Source organism: Hermetia illucens, chromosome 6 (assembly GCF_905115235.1).
Source record: "Hermetia illucens chromosome 6, iHerIll2.2.curated.20191125, whole genome shotgun sequence".
In the NCBI taxonomy this organism is placed as follows: Eukaryota; Metazoa; Arthropoda; class Insecta; order Diptera; family Stratiomyidae; genus Hermetia; species Hermetia illucens.
Genome location: NC_051854.1, coordinates 8,524,537 through 8,546,075, shown reverse-complemented (window position 1 = coordinate 8,546,075; position 21,539 = coordinate 8,524,537). Strand labels below are relative to the sequence as shown.

Genomic DNA, 21,539 nt, shown 5'->3' with positions numbered 1-21,539 from the left:
GCAGAGCTAGGCTCACATCGTCCTACCGACATCGACAGAGAATTGCCGATAGCTCCGAGGACTCTCAATATGTCCTGACATGCATCGGTCACAGGTGGTTCGCTCTACACTAAGAAACTTTGCCAAGGCTAGTACCTAGGCCGCAAATTTGATGTCAGCTAGGGATTCAGAACTATTTGCTCGGGCATTTCGCCCAGGATACATAGCTGCAGAGAATTTAGTTAGGGTCCAAAAACGCCAGTGTATAGACCACAGATTGATAACCGAGGATGTCTTTGTCTCTGGTTACATTCTGCAATTCATTTTCGCAGGAAGATTAATGCAAATGGCTGAAATTCACAGACGTTGAAGGCCAGCATAAACTTCAGGGGAAGTTCTGATGGAAAATGGAGCTAAAGATATTATAAATAACGAGAGCAGGTAGACAAGATTGAAGCGCTGTGTTCTGCTGACCGCTGTTAAGCAACCATAAGAACTCACGCCCCAGATAATTGATTCTGTCTAACTTAGTTACATTTTACTAATTCCAGCATATTTGGCGACTATCCTACATTCCACTGTAACTCCAATGAAAACTACATGTCCACATTTTCATTAAGATATCAATTACGCAAACATATTCCATGTCGAGCTATTTTATTCCATAAAGGTTTACTCATCGTATTATCTACTCCCAAAGACGTCACAGATGCCCATATGATTCCTTGTTTATCTCAGGAAACCCACGGTAGCCTCCCTTCCCCCATTCCCTAAGCAGACGACATGAAGACTTGAATCAAACACGGATGGAACCATAATAGATGCGTCGGTCTATAAACATAGCGTCTAGATAGTCTTTATATAACATCATTAGGTTTCTTGTTTTTTCTTTTCTTTCTCCATGTTCTGTGTGATCTAAGAGCGATTTCCATTCTTTTCTGTCTCTTCCCTGCAGCCAACGTCAGCAGCATTAGCAGCATCAGTAACAACCATTACGACAAGGTAATAAAAAGATGGCTCTTGTGATGCTTCCATCGGATCTGCCATGGTGGTCGACAGTGCATAGAAAATTGGCGGCTATTCAAAAGGCCTCCGACTTGAATGCCATCCTTGAGATAATGCAAAACATCCATGACCTTTGCAAGTAAGTATCTTTTGACACGAGTATCTCTCGAAATACAATGGGTATCTAATAGTCACCAGATGATGATATGAGCTCTAGATACATACGGTGTACAAATAAACGTGTGCCTTGGCATTACCTCTGAATATAATAATTGCGTTATGATGATAACAGTCAGATATTTGTACATTCTGTGAGCAATGCCTTAACTGACGATGCATATTTAAAATTTTGCCATTCATTCTAGCGTGAGCTTGGATCCAGATGACGACGAACGTGATTCAACCGTTTTTGATGGGCTGCGGCTTTTTATTGAGAACGACCTAACTGAAGAGGAGCGAAGTCGTTTCCTTGGCACCACCATTCGGAACTTGGCGAAACAAGCGCAGAATATAAAAGCGTTGAGACCACCGAGAGGGCTTAATTTTAGTTTACAGCAACAAGGTATGCATTAGATATTCTGCTCGTTTATCGTTTAAGATTAGGACAATAAATAGTTGAATAATAACCTCCTTTTGATGATTGAGGAGCTGCTCCTTCCTTTCTCTGTTGGGAGTATCTTCCGTGCCGTATGGTCATACGCTCCCCCAGAAACTACATTTTTTATATGCCAGCCGCAACCGCAGGATAAAGCATATTCAGGTCAAAGCATAATTTCTTTTATGTAATAGTTTTATGCAGCTCCCCTAAGAAACCACAACTAAATGGAAGTCATAATACCCTCATTTATTTTCTTAGCTATAAAGATTTCGCTAGAAAACATCTTATACACAATTCACTTGAACACAGTCCACTATTCTTCGCAGAGTTCTCTGCACCAAAACTTTATTACGGCACTAAAACTGTTAATTAAATTGACTTAATAAAAAGCTGTTCTAAGAACAAATTTCCCCAACAGAATATGACGTCAATTGGAGCAATATCTTCTGGTCGCAATCTTATAGTTTTCAGCTCCGATACTACCAGCAAAATTAAGTAAAATACTTGGGAGCTGCCTATTAAAATCGAGTAGCTCCTAGGCTACTCAAATTTTACTCCGAGCTAATTTTAGATTTCAAGAATAATTAAAACTTGCAGGTACTCCTGCCTGCGGAATTTAATATATGCAAACGTAAAATCTTAATATAATATTTAGGTCAAAGTATCTAGAGATTGTTATTAATGCCCAAACCGCCGAAACCACCTGTTCTATTTGCTGATTTGATGGAAATTTTTTAGATGAGTTTTTTCCGGTCCCCCGCTTTGTTTTGAGAAAATTCATCTAAAATCTGATAAGTTGCACATTAACGGATAAATGCGGTAGAGAAGAAAATAGATGTGAGCAATACAGTGTCAGAATGCTGGGGGATTGAAGGCACAAGTGCTAAGAATAATCCGGTTTCAGTGACTTCAAAGTAATAAATCTAGAAATTTTAGGGGTTTCTGCCTCATAGAAAATGTAATGTAAATTATTTAGATCATCGGAAATGCAGATCGTTTTGATGTTCGCTAAAATCGTTTTCCATGTGATATTTACGAGAACATTCAAATGGGTTAGAAATCATATTTGATAGGCTGTAACGATTTGGTATATGGCATCTGACTTTCTTATTTGAAATGTGATTAAAGAAAATTGAAGCCATGATAGGCAAAAGTCGTTGGGAGTTTCTGGTGGGATATCGAACGTAGTGAACGTTTTTTTGGGGTGGGGTAGGCGAATGCATTTACGCACAGAGTGTTGGACTCCCGCAACGGTATATCATCGGATTACCAACTAAACACCTCCCCATCGTCAGAGAGCTAGCCTGGAACCGTTTGTCACATTATTTCGGGCTAGTCCCCGAACTCTCTCGCTTTGTAGATTCTTCAAATCAGGGAATTCCTTTTACCAACGGGAGGGGAGACGAGGAAGGGAACGGTCAGTTCAAGAAACCCCCTGCCATCCGACTTCTCCACCTCTCCTCTTTGCGACGAAAAGGATCCGAACGTAACAGGCAACACGGCTCCACCTGTTAGCGCTTCTTAGCATCTCCTCGATAATGTTATCTGGAGAGAGATCCTCTGTGTTTAAATAGAGCTATTGAGGAGCCCCATCCCACCTTCTACAAGAAGAAAGGGGGTGCTGGGAGTCGTCCACAACTCTATTGCAAAATCCACAATCCGGAGATCGTGCCTTTCCAATTTTGTGCAGATAAGACTGAAAACCTTCCTTCCCACTTAAGAACTGGATAAGGAAATAATCAGTCCCACCATGCTTCCGATTCACCCACGCACTTAAGTTGTCAATGAGCCGCGTAATCCATCTACCTCTAATTTCATTTTGCCAAGAGAGTTGCCACTCGACTATGGTGCGTTGCCGTTCTTCACGAGCAACCACCTCCCTTGCCCTTGTATATGGCTTAACGCTCCTTAGCAAGAAGGGCAGCGGGGATTACTCCCACGATCAGCATCATGGCCGGTTCAGACACAGTGCGGTACGTAGACGCCACCCACAAAACTCCTCGTCTCTATACCTGTGCGAGACACTTAAAATACACCTCCCTGCCAAAAGCGTCAGCCCATACCTCTGCGCCCTAAAGTAGGACTGCGTTGAACTCATCAGGAGACGTCGCCTGCTAAACGTAGGACCCCCAATATTTGTCATTAGCCTACTTAAGACCGAAACTCCAGCTGTAGCCTTGTTCGCTGCTGCTTTAATTTGCTCAAAAAAGCTCATTTTTGAGTCAAGAGTCTGTCCAAGGTACTTTACCGCTGGTTTTGAATCGATTATCGCCCCGCCAAACGATATGGAACGCAGGGTCGAAATTCGGACTACTTCGGTTTTTTTCCAGTGCACGGTTGAAACTATGAGCAGTCATCCAACCGCTTACCCGTCGCATCAATATGGAAAGTCTGCTTTGCGCCTATTCGACAGTGCGTCCAGCAACAAGCGCCGCGGCATCATCTGCATAAGCGACCAGGCGCGACTCTTCTGGCATGTCGAGTTTAAGTAGATCATAGAAAGCGCCCCAGAGGTCCGGCGGTAGGATGAATCCCTGCGCTACCACCGACGTAACCTTCATCCTCCTCTGATCAGAGTGTGGTTTTTCAGATAGTCCCTCAATATCCGTAAGAGATATTTCGGCACATGGAAAGTATTGTCTAGTGTGCCTAGAATGTTTTTCCATGTTACAGAATTAAAGGCGTTTCTGACGTCAAGCATTACGGGGAGCAACACCCGTCGAGTTCGACGGCTATGTGCCTCCGCTCGACGAACTGCATCCACAACTTGCATGATAACATCAACTGTGGATCTCCCTGTCTTGGCGAGCGAGTCGACTTCTGATGAGCTTTTCGAGCATTTTTCCAACAGTATCAAGCATACAAAGTGGGCGGTATGATGATGGCAACTCAGGGTCGCCTTTCCTTTTGCTGATCAGCACAAGCCTCGCCACCTTCCAACGACCCTTCTTGCTTTTCATAGAGAGGACCGCCTGTTCTAACTCTTTTATAGGGAAACGTGGACAGTCCTCGGCAGTCCTCTCTGCGTCATCATCCCGTGCGGGTTGTGCAGGGAATAGTGCCCGTACAATGCGGTCCATCTGCTCGGCCTTAAGTTAACAAGGTTTTCGCAGGGCCCCGATTTTTCGTGTTATCAGTTTGTCGCCGATTCCCCATTCACTGCGTCGACCAGATCTTGCAAGCAGCGAGCTTCCTCCCCATTGGTTTCTGGCTCGCTCGTTTCACCAGCAGTTAGGCCTTCTACTGAACAAAGTATAATGTCTTGGCATCGATGAGTCGCATGCCGTCGCGGAACGTGCACCTGATATACTATCCCGGTTCAACCACATGTCTATAAATGAATGGTTTTCGCAGAAAAACCTGACACTCTCCTCATTCTTAGACGCGCAGTTCCCCAACCGTTTGTCTTGTTCTTCAAGTCAAAGACGATGGCCTGGTCATCACTGTGGCTGTAGTGTTTTCTGACAGGACGTAGCTAGAAGGACCATCAAAAGTCAGGTCCATTGCATTTAAGTCATTGACTTTTAGTCTTTGTCCTTTCACGTCCAATCTGTTCAAAATATCCTCGAATTAAGCCAGCGTCAGGCGGAGCTGTTAAAGTTTCTATAGGGCTTGCCTATTACTATCTTCGATTCGTAGGTGGTCTGCCTACAGTCGATGAGATCTCTTTTAATTCAGGACACTTGTGGCTTCCGCTTCCATCGCACAGCATGCATTTGGGATCCGGGTCACATCCACGGGTAATTCGACCTTTTTTCCCACATCGACTTTATCGGTCAGACCGGTCAACTGCACTTGTACATGCCCTCGTCAAATTTTCATACAAAATATACTTGCAGCACCTTTTCAACGAGATCTGCTTTCTAAGGTAACAGACTACCCATCCAATAGGGACATTCCGAACGTCCAGTAGTAACTTTTTGGGGCTTGCAATGGATGCCGCCTGAATTGTTCTGCTAAGGCAGGATATATGTCATTTTCTCCATTTTCTTTTAAGCCCTCTTGGGCTTGACCTGAGTCTGATCGTCACGTACTTTTTGGGTGGTCCCTCGGTACTATTTTCCCACCTATGGAGATTTGAGGTCACTTCCACAATGTGTGCGACACGCGTTTTTGTTGTTTTTTGGGAACCTGTTATTTTCTTTTGAGTGTCCGGATAGTCGAGTAGTTAGAGCACAAGGCTGTCATACGGAAGATCGCGGTTCAAATCTCACTGGTGGTAGTGGAATTTGGATCGTGATTTGTTGTCGGATACCAGTCGAATCAGCTGTGAATGAGTACCTGAACCAAATCAGGGTAATAATCTCGGGGGAGCGCAATACTGACCACATTGCCTCCTACAGGGTACTGTAATCCTGTAGTGTACCGCTACGGTCTTGAATGAAGTGCTCTAACACACTTCAAGGTCCTAATCGGATTGTTGCGCCAAAAATTATTATTATTATTGTTATTTCCTTGGATTTTCCTTTTCCAGAATCGTCTTGTGTCTCTACCTCTCCACGAATGTACGGTTGGACGTGACCTGCATTGACCTTCGATTCTTCCCACGATTTGTTATACTGAACCCTGGTAGCTCCCACCGTATGCTTGACTGCTTGGTACACGTTGTCTTTATTGAGTTCCGACAGCTCAGCAATTTTGGCTCCAACCAAATGAATGATGATTCTTCCAGGACACACTTCTGTTCAGCAGCCTTTTTCTCCAGAGTAACCTTCATTTTTGTTTCCGCATTTTTGTTTGTTGTCCTCAATGCCGTTTTTGTCCACGGGTGAGCGTTTTCCTTTCATTATTCGACCTGTACATAAACATGCCCATTCACGTTCACCTCCAAATGCGTACAAGTGTATATTCATACGCATTTGCCGAGCATTTCCTTATCTGCACGAAGGGACTCGCCTGATCGGGAGTTCTGGCCGCTTCGCACAAGCGAGTAAGTCCCCAATAAAGCTCGTTGGACATAGTCCTCTTCTTCCTATGGAACCTTGGGCAATAGTTCGCTCTATTGCGATTTGTTTCCATGGCTAATACCTCCGCCCAAACCAGCGATAAAATAGTGTGGAACATCATACACTGGGTATGAGCTGCCTGTGATGATATCATCTGGTTGTCTGGTACAGTGAGAATTGTACACCTAGTGTATGGCATTAGTTTCCTTTCCGTGAATGAGTTTTTTGCAATAGTCCGAGGCTTGCAGTCTTCTAGCTTGCAATAAACCTGCTTCGGGGTCTCCTCTATATTAAGTTAGATGGTTAACTATGTTCTCCTCGAGATCATGGATTGTATAAAGCAACTCTACGTTAGGAAGGGAGGGAAGGGGGTATACCTTAAGGAGCGATTGTCTTAAGGTTAGACATTTATTGCCGAGCACAAAAGTCTAAAGATTCATATCGTATGCTTTGCCAGTCTCGCCGATATTCTGTTCGATCCTGAGCAGTTTTTGAGCTATGTAGGAACGCGTTAGTGACCCTCTAAAAGTTCTTTTGATGCTATTTTTATCCCAAAGCGAATCTGAATAATCTCACTGAATGATCAACGAAGGAGTGGAAGGTGTAATAGAAGTGAAACGTTTTGTTGCAAGGGGAGTGATCGGCTAAACCAAAACCAATTGGCCAAGGTGGCACCAGAAAACCCTGTACTCACTTTGACTTACAAGCCGTGATACAGGAGAACAATACTCGAAGGCTTATATAGGCGATTAGACTCATCCAGCAGGAGGCTTATCTGGACTTCGGCCACGAAACCTTATCAAGGATATACTGTTACCATGGGACCGAGATAGCCCTCTGAATTTACATGTCTCAGGAGAATTCCTGGTTCATATATTTTCAGCCCGGTTATTAGCGGTTGCTCCCTAGTGGGAGTTTCATGGGGGTTACGTTTACGCCCAAGCGGACAAAGAAATTTTCGGACCTACCTCAAACGAGGAGTTATTTTTCAACTCCTTAGTATTCCTTAGTTCGGTAAAGATTTAATACGTCTTGCATCCACCAGTATGAATGCTGAGTCATGCACTCAGTATAAAGTGGTATCGTTGTTGCTTGCCACCGCGGGGCTGTGATGGTGGTCATAAAATCAATGCATGTCTTAAGAAAACGGTTGCGTTAAGTCTACATGACAAGTAATGTCGTAAAGCCGCTAAGGACGTAACTGGTCGAAATGAGGATATCCGTGATCGATATGGGGTTGTGCCGATACTGGGAAAATCGCAATAAGGGCGTCTTCGATGGTCCGGGCAAGCGATCAGACCCAAACCGCCTTGAGACTTATGTGTTTCCGTAATTTGGTCAGAGATTTGGAATTTGAAGATTAGGCTTGATTAGGTTTGCGACTCATCTCAAATTAGCTTTGTTCAAAAAAACCCCTTCAGGAAAATATTTAAAAATATGAGAATCAAGAAAACTTCCTGGAGTCCAGTAAGTAATTTACAGCAACTCCTGCTGTTGACGTCCATAATGTCAACCCCTGCTTGAGTTCCATGTGTCTACTTAGGGCATTTATCTCTTAACTCTAGCTAAGGTCTTAGACAATTATGTTCGTATATGGGAGTAAGGATCATAGCCACAGAGGAAGGCAGGGATGTTCAATTTAATAGTTTTGATATTATTTAACGAAAAATAAAAGCGTTTGCAGTTACTAAATAGCCAATATTACATTTTTCAGCTGATTGCGTCGAATTGGACCACAATTTTGTTGCATCGGTTCTAGCTAATGGCTTTTTTTCAACATTTCCAAAAAGGACTGAAAAGACACATCCAACTCTTCAAGATTTTAATTTTACAAATTTTTTTCGATCTTTAGATAGGTAAATTGATCGACCCTTGCCTGCACTATTATCAGAGATCCTAAGGCTAACCTTTATCTTTTTCAGTAATAGTCAAAAGGCCAAATTGCGATGTTTCCTTCATTACTTCGAATGGATTGAAACGCAAACATCGTTCGAATCACATGTAAAGATCTATCGAAAAGTAATGACCGGTAAACAATGGCTAACCATAGAAGACTGGACCGAATGCAATTTAGCTCTATGTCCGCTGGACATAAAGCATCAAGGACGAATTGAGAATGCCTTAGATGACACCGTACAAACCATCTTTACCTCAGCCCGTATCGGCGGAAAAGTCCTGTATGGGGGTAACTCTCAGGAATGCATAACCCTCTGTACAACACCAGAAGCAATGATTAGCTTATTGTTCATGGAAGCCCTGGAAGATAATGAGGCGCTCTTTATTGAGGGTATCTACCAAATAGCTCGTATCATAGATCCGAAAAATAAAGCCCTCGTGGAAATCCTGTCGAAACCGCGAGCAGTTTCTATATGCGCAATCGATGCCGAAAACTACAGTATCCTTCCTATTGATCAATTCGAAGAAGATAATATACTACGTGAATTAAATAAGTGCCTTTTAGCCTATAAACAAAATATAAACAATGTGATATTAGAGAATCGAGAGAAGCGACTATCGAAGGAAATTAACGGAAGGTTATCGCCGATAGGAGAGAGTGGCGGCAGTTCACCCAGGGGCGATGTTATGACGTCAATTGTAATCAAGCAACCCTCAACGGCGACTATGAAATCTAGCTCAGACTCCGGTCATATGGCCGATGGTAAGATAACAATCAATTGATCGTAATATAAAAGAAAAAAATGATTTTTGTATCATTCAGACATCGACCAGCGACGATCTTGGCTGAAACCAATTGACAATGGGCCTGTCCTCTCTGAAAGACGTTCATCTTCCGTGGTGTCTGGACCCACAGCTTCAGGGCGTAGAGGTCGTTTCATAATCTTGGGCTCATCCGGAGAATGCCTTCCTGTCAATCGGGATGTAGTTTGCCATCAAACGAACAGTAGTGCATATTCCAGCTGTGATTCGGATCCTGACGAGTTTCATAGTGCTAAGGAGAGTTTCGACGAAAGTTCCGAGGAAAGCGACAATGCTGCCGAGAAACTTAACAAGGAACTCGATACACCGGAAAAACGAAAAGTTTTCGTTGAAAGACTGAAGGAGGCATTGCGGCAATCAAGTACCTATACCGAAAGTACCGACAGTAGTTATGCAGTTGGGATCAGTATATCAGGATCACAGAATTGTGATGACGCAGTTAGGTAAGGAGATAGGTCATTTTTGCTCTATTTATTTATTCAGTGGATCAAATTTTACAAATGCTCTACCACAGGATACGACGTGGCGGTTCAACCGGTTTCGTTCTGAAAGAGGATTCTCTTGATGAAGACTTTTACAAGGAATCATTAGAACATGAAAAAGAGTGGCTTAATAATTTTCGAAATAAACAACAACAACAGCAACATCTTCCCCGTAAAGACACTAGCGAATCTTCCAAATTTAGTTTTAGTACCGAATATAGTTCCGAACTAGAAGAAATCTATGACCAGTTTTCGAAGTAAGTTCAATATAAAGTTGAGATTTTCATGTTCTTTCAGGACCCAACTAACTTTTGATGATCATATTCACAATCTAATTCAATTACAGATGGCTTGACAAGTCCTCAACACAAACCGAAAAGAAAGAATTAGACCCACGAGATGAGGCTGTGATGCTTTTTGCGAATTCTTTGTTGAAGCGAACTTTGAGCGAGAGTTTTGTTGGGGTTCCTTTAACAGATGGCTGCGTTTCAGGCTCCGGTAAGATCCTTGGTCGAGTAGACTACACAATTAAATTATCTTTTTTCGAAGAATATTTGCTCCTACGATAGATGTGGTGTGATAATAAGATTTTCTTTTATTTCAGGACTTTCAGCTGAAGCAACATCCCTCCAACAATACAAGCAAAAGAAGAAAAATCTAGCCCTGAATGCACGATCGCTCTCTATGGAGCTTGCGAAATACAAACACCGACTTGCAGCTCAACTGGTAATTTATTGACCTTTGAAAGATTTGTTAATATAAAAGACACTCTTTGCTTCCTCTTCCTTGATTTCTGTCGCCTTATAAAGATATTTGTTTACCCTCTTGATTGCATTTCAGTTTGCATTTTGGCACTAACACTTTATGTTGTATATTTAATAATTTCATCCTTATTTATTTGTTTTCAGTCAAAACGTCAAGCCAAGTAGACTTAAACTTGCTTATTATCCTAGTCCGCCATTTCCAATGATCCTTGATCAACCTAATACTTTTTTCCAGGACCAACTACTTCTTCGTCTAATTCTCTAGTGATGGCCTAGTGGTTTTACGCAAGTACCTGCGGTGTCGGCATAACCCCACGGTCTTTTTTGGATACGGATCCCGCTGTGACCCGTACAGCGGTACCTGTTCATACTCAGTAGAGGTTAAGTACTCATATCGGAAAATGCGAAATGTACCTAACAATTCTACTGCAACTAAGGGGTACGTTGTCCGAGCTGTACAGCGCAACTCCACGCTGGATTTCAGCACGCCATATGGGCACAACCCCCCTGAAACTCTCTCAATAACAAATAAGCGGGCCAAGAGCACATCCCCCAAGAATTCTGCTGAGACATGTGTCGTCGGAGGGCTAGCCTGATTCCCATGGTACCAGATAACCTCTGGTGAGATTTTGTGACCGGAGCCACTTCAGATGATTCCCGTGAAGACTCGGGTCTGATCTCCCAAGGCCCCAAAGCGTTCACCTATTACACCACGGCCAGAAAGTCAATATGAATACAATATTTCCCGTTGCTGGAAGTTCTCCTTGGCCACTTGGTCTTGGCTCAGCCGGGTTACTGTCCCGTCTGCCTCCTCGGCACCTCTCAGCACAGTTTGCCTACTAAAGCAGCTTTGAGGGCAAACATAGCCCAAATAGTACAAATTAAGCTGCTTTGTCATCATATTTCGTTAGGCCATGATGTTCGTTTCATTGAGATGTAAGTATTTGCAGAGAGATAACATAACTACCCAATTTTGCAGTTTGAAGGATGCTTGAAATCGGTACATATAATTTTACCTGGTCGACAGGAAAATCCGTAAATCGTGCTCATATTGGCAAATCTTCGAAATACACTGACTTGGGTTGGGCGAGGGCAAAGGTACCTTATTTTAGCCAGGTTTCCTTTATACTATCTTCATTGCTCGTTATCGTACCTTCCTGACTTATTCCGCTGTTTGCAGTTTACTCTGGATCTTTGCGACCACGAAGGTGATCGCATTCCTATCCTTCAGGCATACTAGCATTCTCCGGATAAAATTTTCCCTCTACATTTCTTCCACGAACCTTGGGCATTAGGAGAATGAATACGTGTTCTGGGTTCTCGTGGATTTCATCGCAGTTTGGACAATCAGGTTAGTTCTTCAATTTGAATCTGAATAGGAACTGATAGTGTCCTCCATGGTCAGTGACAAACTGGGTAAAATTATAATTGATATATCCTTCTCACCAGCCACTCGCCGATGGCAGGAATCAACCTGATCCCATCGCTGTTGCGATTTACTTATAGATCTCTCTCTTTCAGCTTCTTTCACTTGCAATCTCATCGACCAAGATATCAGTCGTTCACATTCCTGAGATGAGGCATGCCACATCATCTAGCCGAGGCAGAACAGAACAGAACAGGCTGTTCTTTTGTAGACCGCGCTCAATTTATCTATGGGCGTTACATAAAACATGCAGCGCTATTCCTGCTGCATACGACGCTGCATGGCGCTCTCCCACGGTTTGCATCATCTTCCCAGCAGAGCTCCTTAAAACATGGTCGATCCTATCTACCGTCCTCTCAGCTGTTCGTCTGGTTCGGTGGTTGATGGAAGGCTGATAAGTTCACTGTTCAACCACAATCGGGAATTGGCGATACATTGTACCACATGGAGAGCTCTTTTTGTGAGGCCGCAGCCAAGTTGACTAACATGTCTTCAAACTCAGACAATGTGAAACTGGGTGGAGCGTAGCAGCTGTACACGTACGTACCACTTATTTTCCCTCACATGAAGCCACCGGCCGACTGACTCATGGTGTATTGTATCGCTTGGTGGCAGCACGTCCAGGTCGACAGCCCGCCAGTCATGTCTGTGACCCATGCACTACCGTCATGGTTTCTGTATGGTTCACTTGTGATGCCAATTTCTATTACAAATTCATAAATGATCTGCACGAGTAAATCATGGATGACCCTGCAATAACTAAGGTTTACTTGAATAGACCTCATTTTTTCATTTAATTCGACGCCTTTCTAGATTCCGGGCGTTTAACACTTCCGGCAATATTCCGACTATCCCGTCCCTCCTCCTTTCCTTCACATAACAACGGACCATATTGTACGTTTTGGCAATATGGCTTTTCTCCCAACACCTACTGCATTTATCGAATCGATCAATGTCGGTGGTACATGCTTTTACGAAGTGTCCAGACATGAATCGCTTGAAACACCTTTCAAATGAAGTCTTCTCTCAGACAACCCATCCGATTCGAACTTTTCCAGCCGACAACAATTTCTGGGTTGTCTCTACGTACTGACAGTCGCAATGTGACTGTTTAAGTACGGCTATAGGCTTTTCGCAAATTTACCTTTCTGGGCCTTTCAGATGTTGCTGACCTTTGAGGTCGGGGTTAGCTGGTATGCTTTTTACCCTCTTAGGCCCCTGCTGCTTCCCTAGAGAATACATATCTTTTTCTCGCATTTTCCGTTTGATGGCAGGTTGAAGACAATATATTAAAGTCTCACTTGGGTTGCCTGTGACACTGTTGGGGCAGCAAATTTTGGCTTCTCTTTGGAATTTTTTTCTTCTTCCTATAACCTGTTGTAGAGCACTCTAATAGCTCTCACCATATTCTTTACGGCAGGCCTATTAGGCATAGGTATCATGCATCATCTCCAGCGATTGTCAAAGCTTGTCAAAGTTGATTGGATGCTAGAATTGGGAGTTATCGAAGAGTCCCGCCTCGCCTACTCCAGTCACCTTAGCGGTAAAACCTGGTAAAGTGCTTGTAGACCTTTATATACGTAAGGTAAATAGTGTCACGGTAAATAATACTTATTCATTGCCGCTCAGCCGTCCCTCGAAAGCTACATTCATTCATTCATTCAGCTTCTGCCTAAAGGATGGCTTTTTGCAGATATCACTTGTTTTAAGATAAGGCAGCCTTCCAATGCACCCAAAACCCTGCAGGGCATCAAGGATTAAGTGAGCCGAGCTCACTTTCAACTTTCTACTGATCAGAGTGATCTAAGGCTAAGGTTCGGCACATACCGCCCGTAAAAAGAGTCGCACAGAATCCTACCTTTTCCAATTTATTCAACAAACTTTATAGCGCAAGTCAATGTAACATATCAAAACGGAGGAGGATGAAATTTTCATAATGTATACCTGTATGTCTGGGAAGGGAAGGTCAGGTCTAGCTGACAATTGAAGGGCAGATTTTCATTCCTGTATTGAAGCGAACTAAGAAGAATATAAACGGTTTGATTACTGAGATGGTTAGGCGTTAGTTTCGCGATAATGTTTCTCGATTCTCTCTTGCAGTTTGTAATAAAACTCAATTATTGCGGTCGAATCCTTATTTTCTTTGTGTTTGAAAAGTCGGATTGACTTAGGCAGTCCACAACCATTACAGAAGGCTCGCTGTTAACCCAAACTTCTACGATGCCATCCCGGAGGTGGTTGACGCGTCAGTTTCACGATCTCGATCTCATGCTTGCAATTCGATTTCCAGTTACGGTCACGGATGTTTATGCCTGAACAGCGCCTTTTTTTTAAAAAAAACGGAAACTTCACAGCTTGCCGACATTTCTCGCATACCGAATCTTCTTAAATTGTTTTTTTTTCCTTGGAGGATGCAGGAAGTCCTGAGTACGCATCCATTTGATGACGGATCAGACCACTTGGGAAGCGACGTACTTCGGCTCTCGTTGTCGTTAAACACGCAAGTTTTTCAAAAAAGTTAACTAACGATTTTGGCCAGGACAGAGGCAACTCATCAGACGCTGCCCTGGAAGCAGCGTGACCATACTCACGTTGTATTTGTTATTATATATAAATGGAGCGAATACCACCTGTCGCCACTTTCGGCCACGCTGCCCCCAGGAAGAGGTGAGGCAGCGTCTGATGAGTGTCCTCCGTCCTGGTTCGGTAACGGCAGTTATCAGGTACCGATCATTTTGGACTGGCAACTGAAAAAGGGTCGTTCGTAAGGGTAAACTGTGTCTAAAAGCATCTTGAGTATTTGCTCAAGACATAGTTTACCGCTTTCTTCTTCATATAATATTCTTGTCCCAGTTCCTAGTGATCCGAATTCTCTTTTGATCTTTAGCAAAATCTTCTCATTATGGGGTAGGATGACGACAACCTCTCGACTCTCACTAATAGTTCCTTCCTAGTTTCGTGCTGAGTGGCAAATGTCATCTTGGCTTGGTGGCATCACATGCCTCAGTTTCGCGTTAAGGCAACTATTCTGTGACATTCACTACCGTTGTTTTCGAATCATCACCTTGTTCTAAATCCAACAACGGGTGTCTTTCGCTCCTTAACCAAACAAGGTTTTCTTAAGTTTGGGGACTGGTCTCCACTGCTCCCTTGTTTTTAAACTTCTGAACTTTCTTGGGAGCTTCTTCCAGTCTCAGGTAGCGCAAATATCATTTGGCTTCCGCATGGCTGCGATTTTTTCTTCTTAATGTTTTCTTGCTGATCTTTGCTTTCTGATCGTTGTTCTTCGTCAGTTATGGTCTTCCCGGTAGGTTGATGTGGAATTGACACCATTGCCTGACTCGCCAGCCTAGCCTCTCTTCGGCTTTGTTTCTTGGTTATCAGTATTAATCAGATGTGATCCTGCTTCATGCCCCACTTATTGGGTCCAGCTTGTTTATTATTTTACTTTTCATTGGCTCTAGTGTCAATTTTGTTAGGACAGACATAATGATCAATTAGTCTGCCTTATAATAACCCCTTGCAGCGCGCTAAGGCCAGACGTACTTATTGAGGCGACCTGGTGTCAGTGAAACTCCATTCGCATCCAGTTAGTTACTCCTGTGCCTGTGAGTTGGGGCTTAAGAATACATTCTGTCTTCCCTGTTTATCGTAAGAGGTGACTAAAATGATCACTCTCTGCAACTTGAGCGGCAATTCCAGCGATCTAAGCTGGACATTATGGGCCTAATTGAAGTAAGATGGTGAAACTTTGGAGGGTACTCCTGCCCCTCTTGCAACAATGTGCTTTTGTACTCTAGAAAGCCAAGTGGAAGCAGACGTGAATCTTGAACAATGCTATTCATCAACGACGTATTAACAGCGCTAGATCCGCTTTCGCGGCCCTGTCTAAAATCTGGAAATGTATTTATCTCAACATCAGGAGCAAATTGAGACTGTTCTGTGCTAGGGTTCTTTCTGTGTTGCTATTTGAGATTAGCACATGGAAAGTGAACTCCACTATTACCCAGAAGCTCTAAGCTTTCATGAATACCTACCTGCGTCGTGACATTGGAGTGCGCTAGCCTGACACTCCTTCAAACGAAGAACTTGGTCGGCGCACAGGCCTGCCACTCATACGCACTGTGATCGGAAGACGGAAGTGGCAGTGGATAGGTCACACTTTAAAGAAGGGGGCAATTGGATTGTTGGCAACCCTACTTCAGTCAGATGGGCAACTACATGAACTCATTGGAAGTACAAGCGCCTACCTCTATGTGGTTTGCTTGCGGATGGTGCAAGCCTGCTAAGTGCTAACTATAAATATTTGTTGCATGACAAACTTTTATTTAAATTAGTAGAGAATGAGAGCTAAGACTATATCTTAATCTCCTCACGTCCTCTTGCTCTAAACAATCATATATACTCATTTACTTTCGGAATCAAACATGCATGTCAACCTTTCTATATTGTTTCAAAAAGATTATCAAACGATCATGAATTCCTTGCACTATAAATGGCACATCTTCAATTTAGAAGCTTCAGCTTTTAATAACCATAAAAAATGCACTTCTCCTTAGTTGTACTAACTTTCAAGTCCTGCCCGACTATCTATGTTCACTCCAAAGTCAAAATATGCGTTTAACATTTCAAACCTTAAACTAAACTCAATGCGAGTAGTAACCCAGCCAAATTTGTGTAACAACAAAACACAGTTGAAAAATTGATAGCTTCGAAATTGAAGTTTTGTCTAAATCAAAAATTCATCCAATATTTCGATAGAAAAATGATGAGAAGCCTTCTAACAAGCACGACCAGTGTTTGGTTAATACTACTGCAACTGCTACTAGTACTACCACAACTGCAATCCCACCAGACTCGGCAAGAAGACAATCTTCAAATGGGAAGCCCAGAAGGCATCCTAAGTCTAGGCTAACTCCTCCTCCTTCGGCAAAGAGATATTTAAGTTGGTCAGTTTCTTGTTCGCAATCGTTGAATTGCGACGACATCACAATTAAGGTAGGGCTAGAAAATAGAATTTGATTAATTAATATTTCACACGATTACACAGAGTGCAAAACAACACTGCAATTCATAAGTGCATTGTAACTAAAGCAGCGAAACAAGCTAACATGCCTCATACACTAATATGCAACCCAGTGAATGCGCAGATGCAACTACAGATGGAAACTGAAAGTGCAGATACTCGTACACTGAAAATCTATGAGGAAACCTGAACCTCTGCTAATACTGTTTGCCTGGCTTTCAGCTCCAACAATTGTTATGATAATGATTTTTTCGCTTGTTATTAACTAGGTGAAACTAACTCTGGTATCATAGGGTGCAGGAAGACCTCCAGAAATGATCAACAAATTCAAGCTAAAAGATCCATCCGATCAAACGTGATGTTCTACTTTCAAGCTAGTTATATACAAGCAGGAATTCTTCAAGGTCTACCTTGAATAGATCAAGCGTTAGGAATTCCCGCACCCATGCACCCTCGAGGCTGCGTTGAGTCCTTGACACCCAAAATCATCGAACGAAAATTAGCTTTCTTGGGGCGGATTGTTCCAGGTTCTTACAGCATGTTTGATTTGTCGGCGTTTCCAACAAAAACTTATTAAACAATTTTTGCAACTCATCAGCCAAAATATCAATAGACACCATTCCCGCAATTAGGAAAGCTGCCTCATCTGACGTTGTTCGGAATACGCTAGTGACCCTTAACGCACTAAGACGATATATTACAGATAATTTCCTTCTATACGCCTGGACATTATGGGCCCTCGTCCAAACTGGTGCTACATATAAAAGAATGGATGAGCAAACACTAGCTAAGAACAACATTCTAGGTTTGACTCCTCCAATAGTGGGCATCATGTCGATAAGCTTTCTGCTTCCTCGTAGCTCAAGTATTGTTTGACGGCTAATCGATTATCCAGATTGCACCTGGGTATCTGATGAGAGGCTTGGAATCTATCATGCTGCCGCACACAAAACCTTAAAACTTTTTTGAACTTGTGACAGTACATAGTACAGTCTCAGGCGTGTGCTCCACCAAATCTAACCCATGTGATGCCAACCATTCCTTAATCAGCTTGACCTATGTCTCATGTTTGTCTATAATCACTATTAAGATGTCCTCAGCATAGCCATAGCAGTAGCTTTTCGCGGGAGTTTCATGCGCAGCAAACGGCCATGCATCACGTTCCAGTGGGCCAGCAGCGATGCTTGAGGCACTCCGCCGATTACCAAATATTGAACTGGGCCTACGTCGGTGTCATAGCGGCACTTTCTACCCAGAAAATAGTATCTCGTGACTAGCTGAATATACCTTCACACATTCAGCTGGCTTGGGATCTTATCATGTGCTGCCATTACGCTGAGTTGAAAGCATTCTTCACAGCGAAGTGATGATAGTTCAGCATTTTTTGATACCGCCCTGCCACCTTATACCTACAATTGCTTCCTCTGCCAGATTTACCACTGCGTTGATAGCATCCACTATTGATCGTGGGCATGCCTCCTGCTTCCTCTACGCCTGTTATGTATAATGCCCTCCAACAGCTTTCCCATACTGCCCAATAAACAAATGGGACAATACAACGATATCTAACTAGGTGGTTTGCCAGTAGCAGCACCAATATTTGTTTTTTTCACTAATTCGGAAGAGTGACCTCTTCTAAACAGGTATTAAAAGTGGAAATGAACCACTCCGATCTTGCCTTTATCGACGCATTCAAAGCCACGTTCGATATTCCGTCCATACCGGGTTTTTAGCCCCTAACTTTTCGCAAGTATTGGCAAGCAGCTGGAATATCCTGTGGGGGATGCTGTCTTTCGATTGTAGTTGTCTATTTGCTTTGCTGAGGGGACAGAGTAATCACTATTCATCGCAATAAAACTGGGTACTTGATCTGCGGGGCCTTGCGACCATTCAGTTTAGCCATTACCGCTCTATAAGCTCCTCCCAACGGGTTCACTTAGCTCCCTAAAGGAGTTATTTTTGCTTTCAAGGTAATATCTACCACTGAGCCTATCCCCCCTTTACGGAAGGTATAGGTACTTCCGATATTAACAAACACAATGTCCAGCGAAGGAAATGGTTTGGCACTTTCCCCTTTTGCCGGTGGCCAACACGCGTCGTCTTTTTCTCTGTATGGTTTGCTAATAATCGCCATATACACATCGAGCTCTTGGAATGACGGGCTTAAAAGATTATATCCGGTGTCGCAGTAGTTATCTGAATAAACCTCATTTACTCTTTCCCTTTGGTTCCCTCCTAGACAGCGAGTATTTTACGTTGGCTGCATCCTGCATATTTGCACAGCATGCATTCAGGATCTTTCTCGCAATTTCATGCCAGGTGGCCTTTTTCGCCGCACTGTCTGTATCGGTCAAATCACATCATGCCTACTTGTGCAAAATCTGACTATACAACCGTACTACAGACATCTAAAACAGATTTCAGGATTTCTCCCAAATCCTACGGCCAACCCATCTGATCTTGACATTGCCAGCTTCCAGGAACTTGTTTCCCTAAATAGCTGGCAAGCCGGTCGTTTGTATGCCACCGTAAGCTTTCGGCAAGTTTTGTGTTGTATCGGCACTTCCGTTTGGAATTGGTAATTGCCGCACCAGTTCCCTCCGTATCTCCTTCTTCGTTCTAATCTTGTCAAAGTCCACGCACCCTACTGTTGTCTCGAGTATCAATTGCCTCACTGTAACCTCTTCACCTAACCAAATTCGGATAGTTGAACGTGCTTTGATCCTGCGTCTTTCGAAGGTCTCTTCTGTGTACCTCTGATTTTTGCGGCATTATCTCCCAGGCTGCTTAAAGTTGGACCTATGTTGATTTTCCGCAGAATCCTAGCATAGGGGAGGTCACCTCTGCTCGCGATCAAACTCACATCTGGACGACGCTTCTTACGTTTTACCAGCTTCTTTGACTTCACAATTGTCCACAAACATTTGCTCTCGTCTTCTGGTATTTCATTTGTGAATCCGATTTGAAATCCAACATGACATTCACCCCATCGCCGGTCCTTTGAAATTTCTGCACTTTTTTGGTGTCGTAAGCTTTACATTAATATCCTCTATTTCTTTTCTGCTCCCTTTTATGCCCTCTACAGGTTTCCACTTTGGGCTTTTTTGAGTTGCTCATTCCGTCCTTTTGGTAACAATAGGTACCTGCCTTAATAGAGTCACTATAGGAGCGTGTAACAGTCCTGTATTCATCGTGCATGGGGCCGTCAAATGCAATTCACCCATGGTCTTTTCGGAGGTGCCTTTAAGGTTTCGGACTACGACCTTAATGTAGTCGTGAACGATGTGGTTCGGCTCGAATACTCCGTACAGCGTGTTCAGGATATTACCCGTATATCTCAGGGAGTTTTCCACCCTGAGTACTTTTGCTAGCACTGCATCAGTTCTCTCATCGTTGGCATACACTACTTCTTCTTTGCTATGCCCTGTACACCCTTTGCCACTATCAACACCCGCTCGTCCATCTATCTGCACAGGCCCGGGGTAGTGAGCGTAGAATTTCCTCACTTTGCCTAAACGGATCAATGTACGTCACCACCTCCCTATCACTTGTTGAATTATATGCTCCGATGGTTCCATAATCAACCAGAGTGGTATCAATATTGTCTCTATCTTTCAATGTACGAATTAGCATTAAATTCATTTCTTCTTCTCATCCCAACGATTTTTGGTTTTGTGTTCTGGATGTCCTCCCAATAGCCATTTTTGTCCACGGTTGGGCGTTTTCCTCCCACCCACCCAACCTGCGTATAAACATGACCATGCACGCGCACCTCCGATTGCACGTACAAGTACATGCCCGTACGCCGCCAGGAATCACCTTATTCACACGAAGGGACGCACCTGATAGGAGATCTGACAACTCCTCCCGGTTTACTGTCTGTTTGTTTGCCTTTTTTATTCGGGAAGTGAAAATCATCGAAAGACACTGGCGTGGACCCGCCAGCGTCTGGTTTCTTTTAACCACTAAAAGCACCCCCGACTCCTCCGATGCTCCATGAAACCATCTAAGGTACATCACGGGGTGGAATCAGCTCACTCAACTCGTCTCTTCAACCACTCGTTGTTGGCAGGGATGAACCTGTGTGCCCACCGATCCTTCCCCGAGTGTTCCCAAAGCTCTTGACAACTATTGACAGATCTCTCGCTTTCAGCGTTCTTCGTCTGCGATAAAGGAGATATGGACCCTGATGTTGTTTATGTTCGACATGTCAGGATATCAATCAGCAACATTCCCGAGTTGATGAATGCATCACACACTCTTAGGGCTGTTCTTCTGTAGACTGCACTCAGTTTGTTAGTGTTAAATATGATCTGCAATACCTTTTTTCCAAATTGGAGCTGCATAGAGAAGAATGGAGCGCACTACCCTAGCTACAAGCAACTTGTAAACATACCGTGACCCTCCCACGTTTGGCATCATCCTTGCCAGGGCCACATTTGCGATAGATGCTTTCTCGGATGTATAGTGCACGGGCTGCTTAAAACTGAGCTTCGCATCTATCATAACTCCCAAGTAATTAACGCCAGGCTTGAAAATGATTATGTGATTCCCAAATTGAATGCGGGCATAATTTCTTTTAAAGCGCTTGGTGA

The 21,539-nt window shown here is 43.4% G+C and overlaps 1 protein-coding gene across 10 annotated transcripts in view; it reads left to right on the top strand.

Annotated features, from left to right (window-relative positions):
- Positions 1 to 21,539, top strand: part of LOC119659810 — a 58,588-nt gene that overhangs the window by 28,705 nt on the left and 8,344 nt on the right. For 9 of the 10 annotated variants that reach the window (XM_038068090.1, XM_038068088.1, XM_038068086.1 and 6 more), the window contains 9 exons: positions 935 to 1,123; positions 1,350 to 1,546; positions 8,243 to 8,384; positions 8,451 to 9,187; positions 9,248 to 9,689; positions 9,761 to 9,985; positions 10,075 to 10,226; positions 10,333 to 10,454; positions 16,680 to 16,916. In XM_038068090.1, the coding sequence (XP_037924018.1) occupies positions 993 to 1,123; positions 1,350 to 1,546; positions 8,243 to 8,384; positions 8,451 to 9,187; positions 9,248 to 9,689; positions 9,761 to 9,985; positions 10,075 to 10,226; positions 10,333 to 10,454; positions 16,680 to 16,916 (2,385 nt within the window). In that variant the 5' untranslated portion in view covers positions 935 to 992. The remainder of the gene's footprint in view (positions 1 to 934; positions 1,124 to 1,349; positions 1,547 to 8,242; positions 8,385 to 8,450; positions 9,188 to 9,247; positions 9,690 to 9,760; positions 9,986 to 10,074; positions 10,227 to 10,332; positions 10,455 to 16,679; positions 16,917 to 21,539) is intronic. The other variant, XM_038068092.1, reaches the window with a different exon arrangement.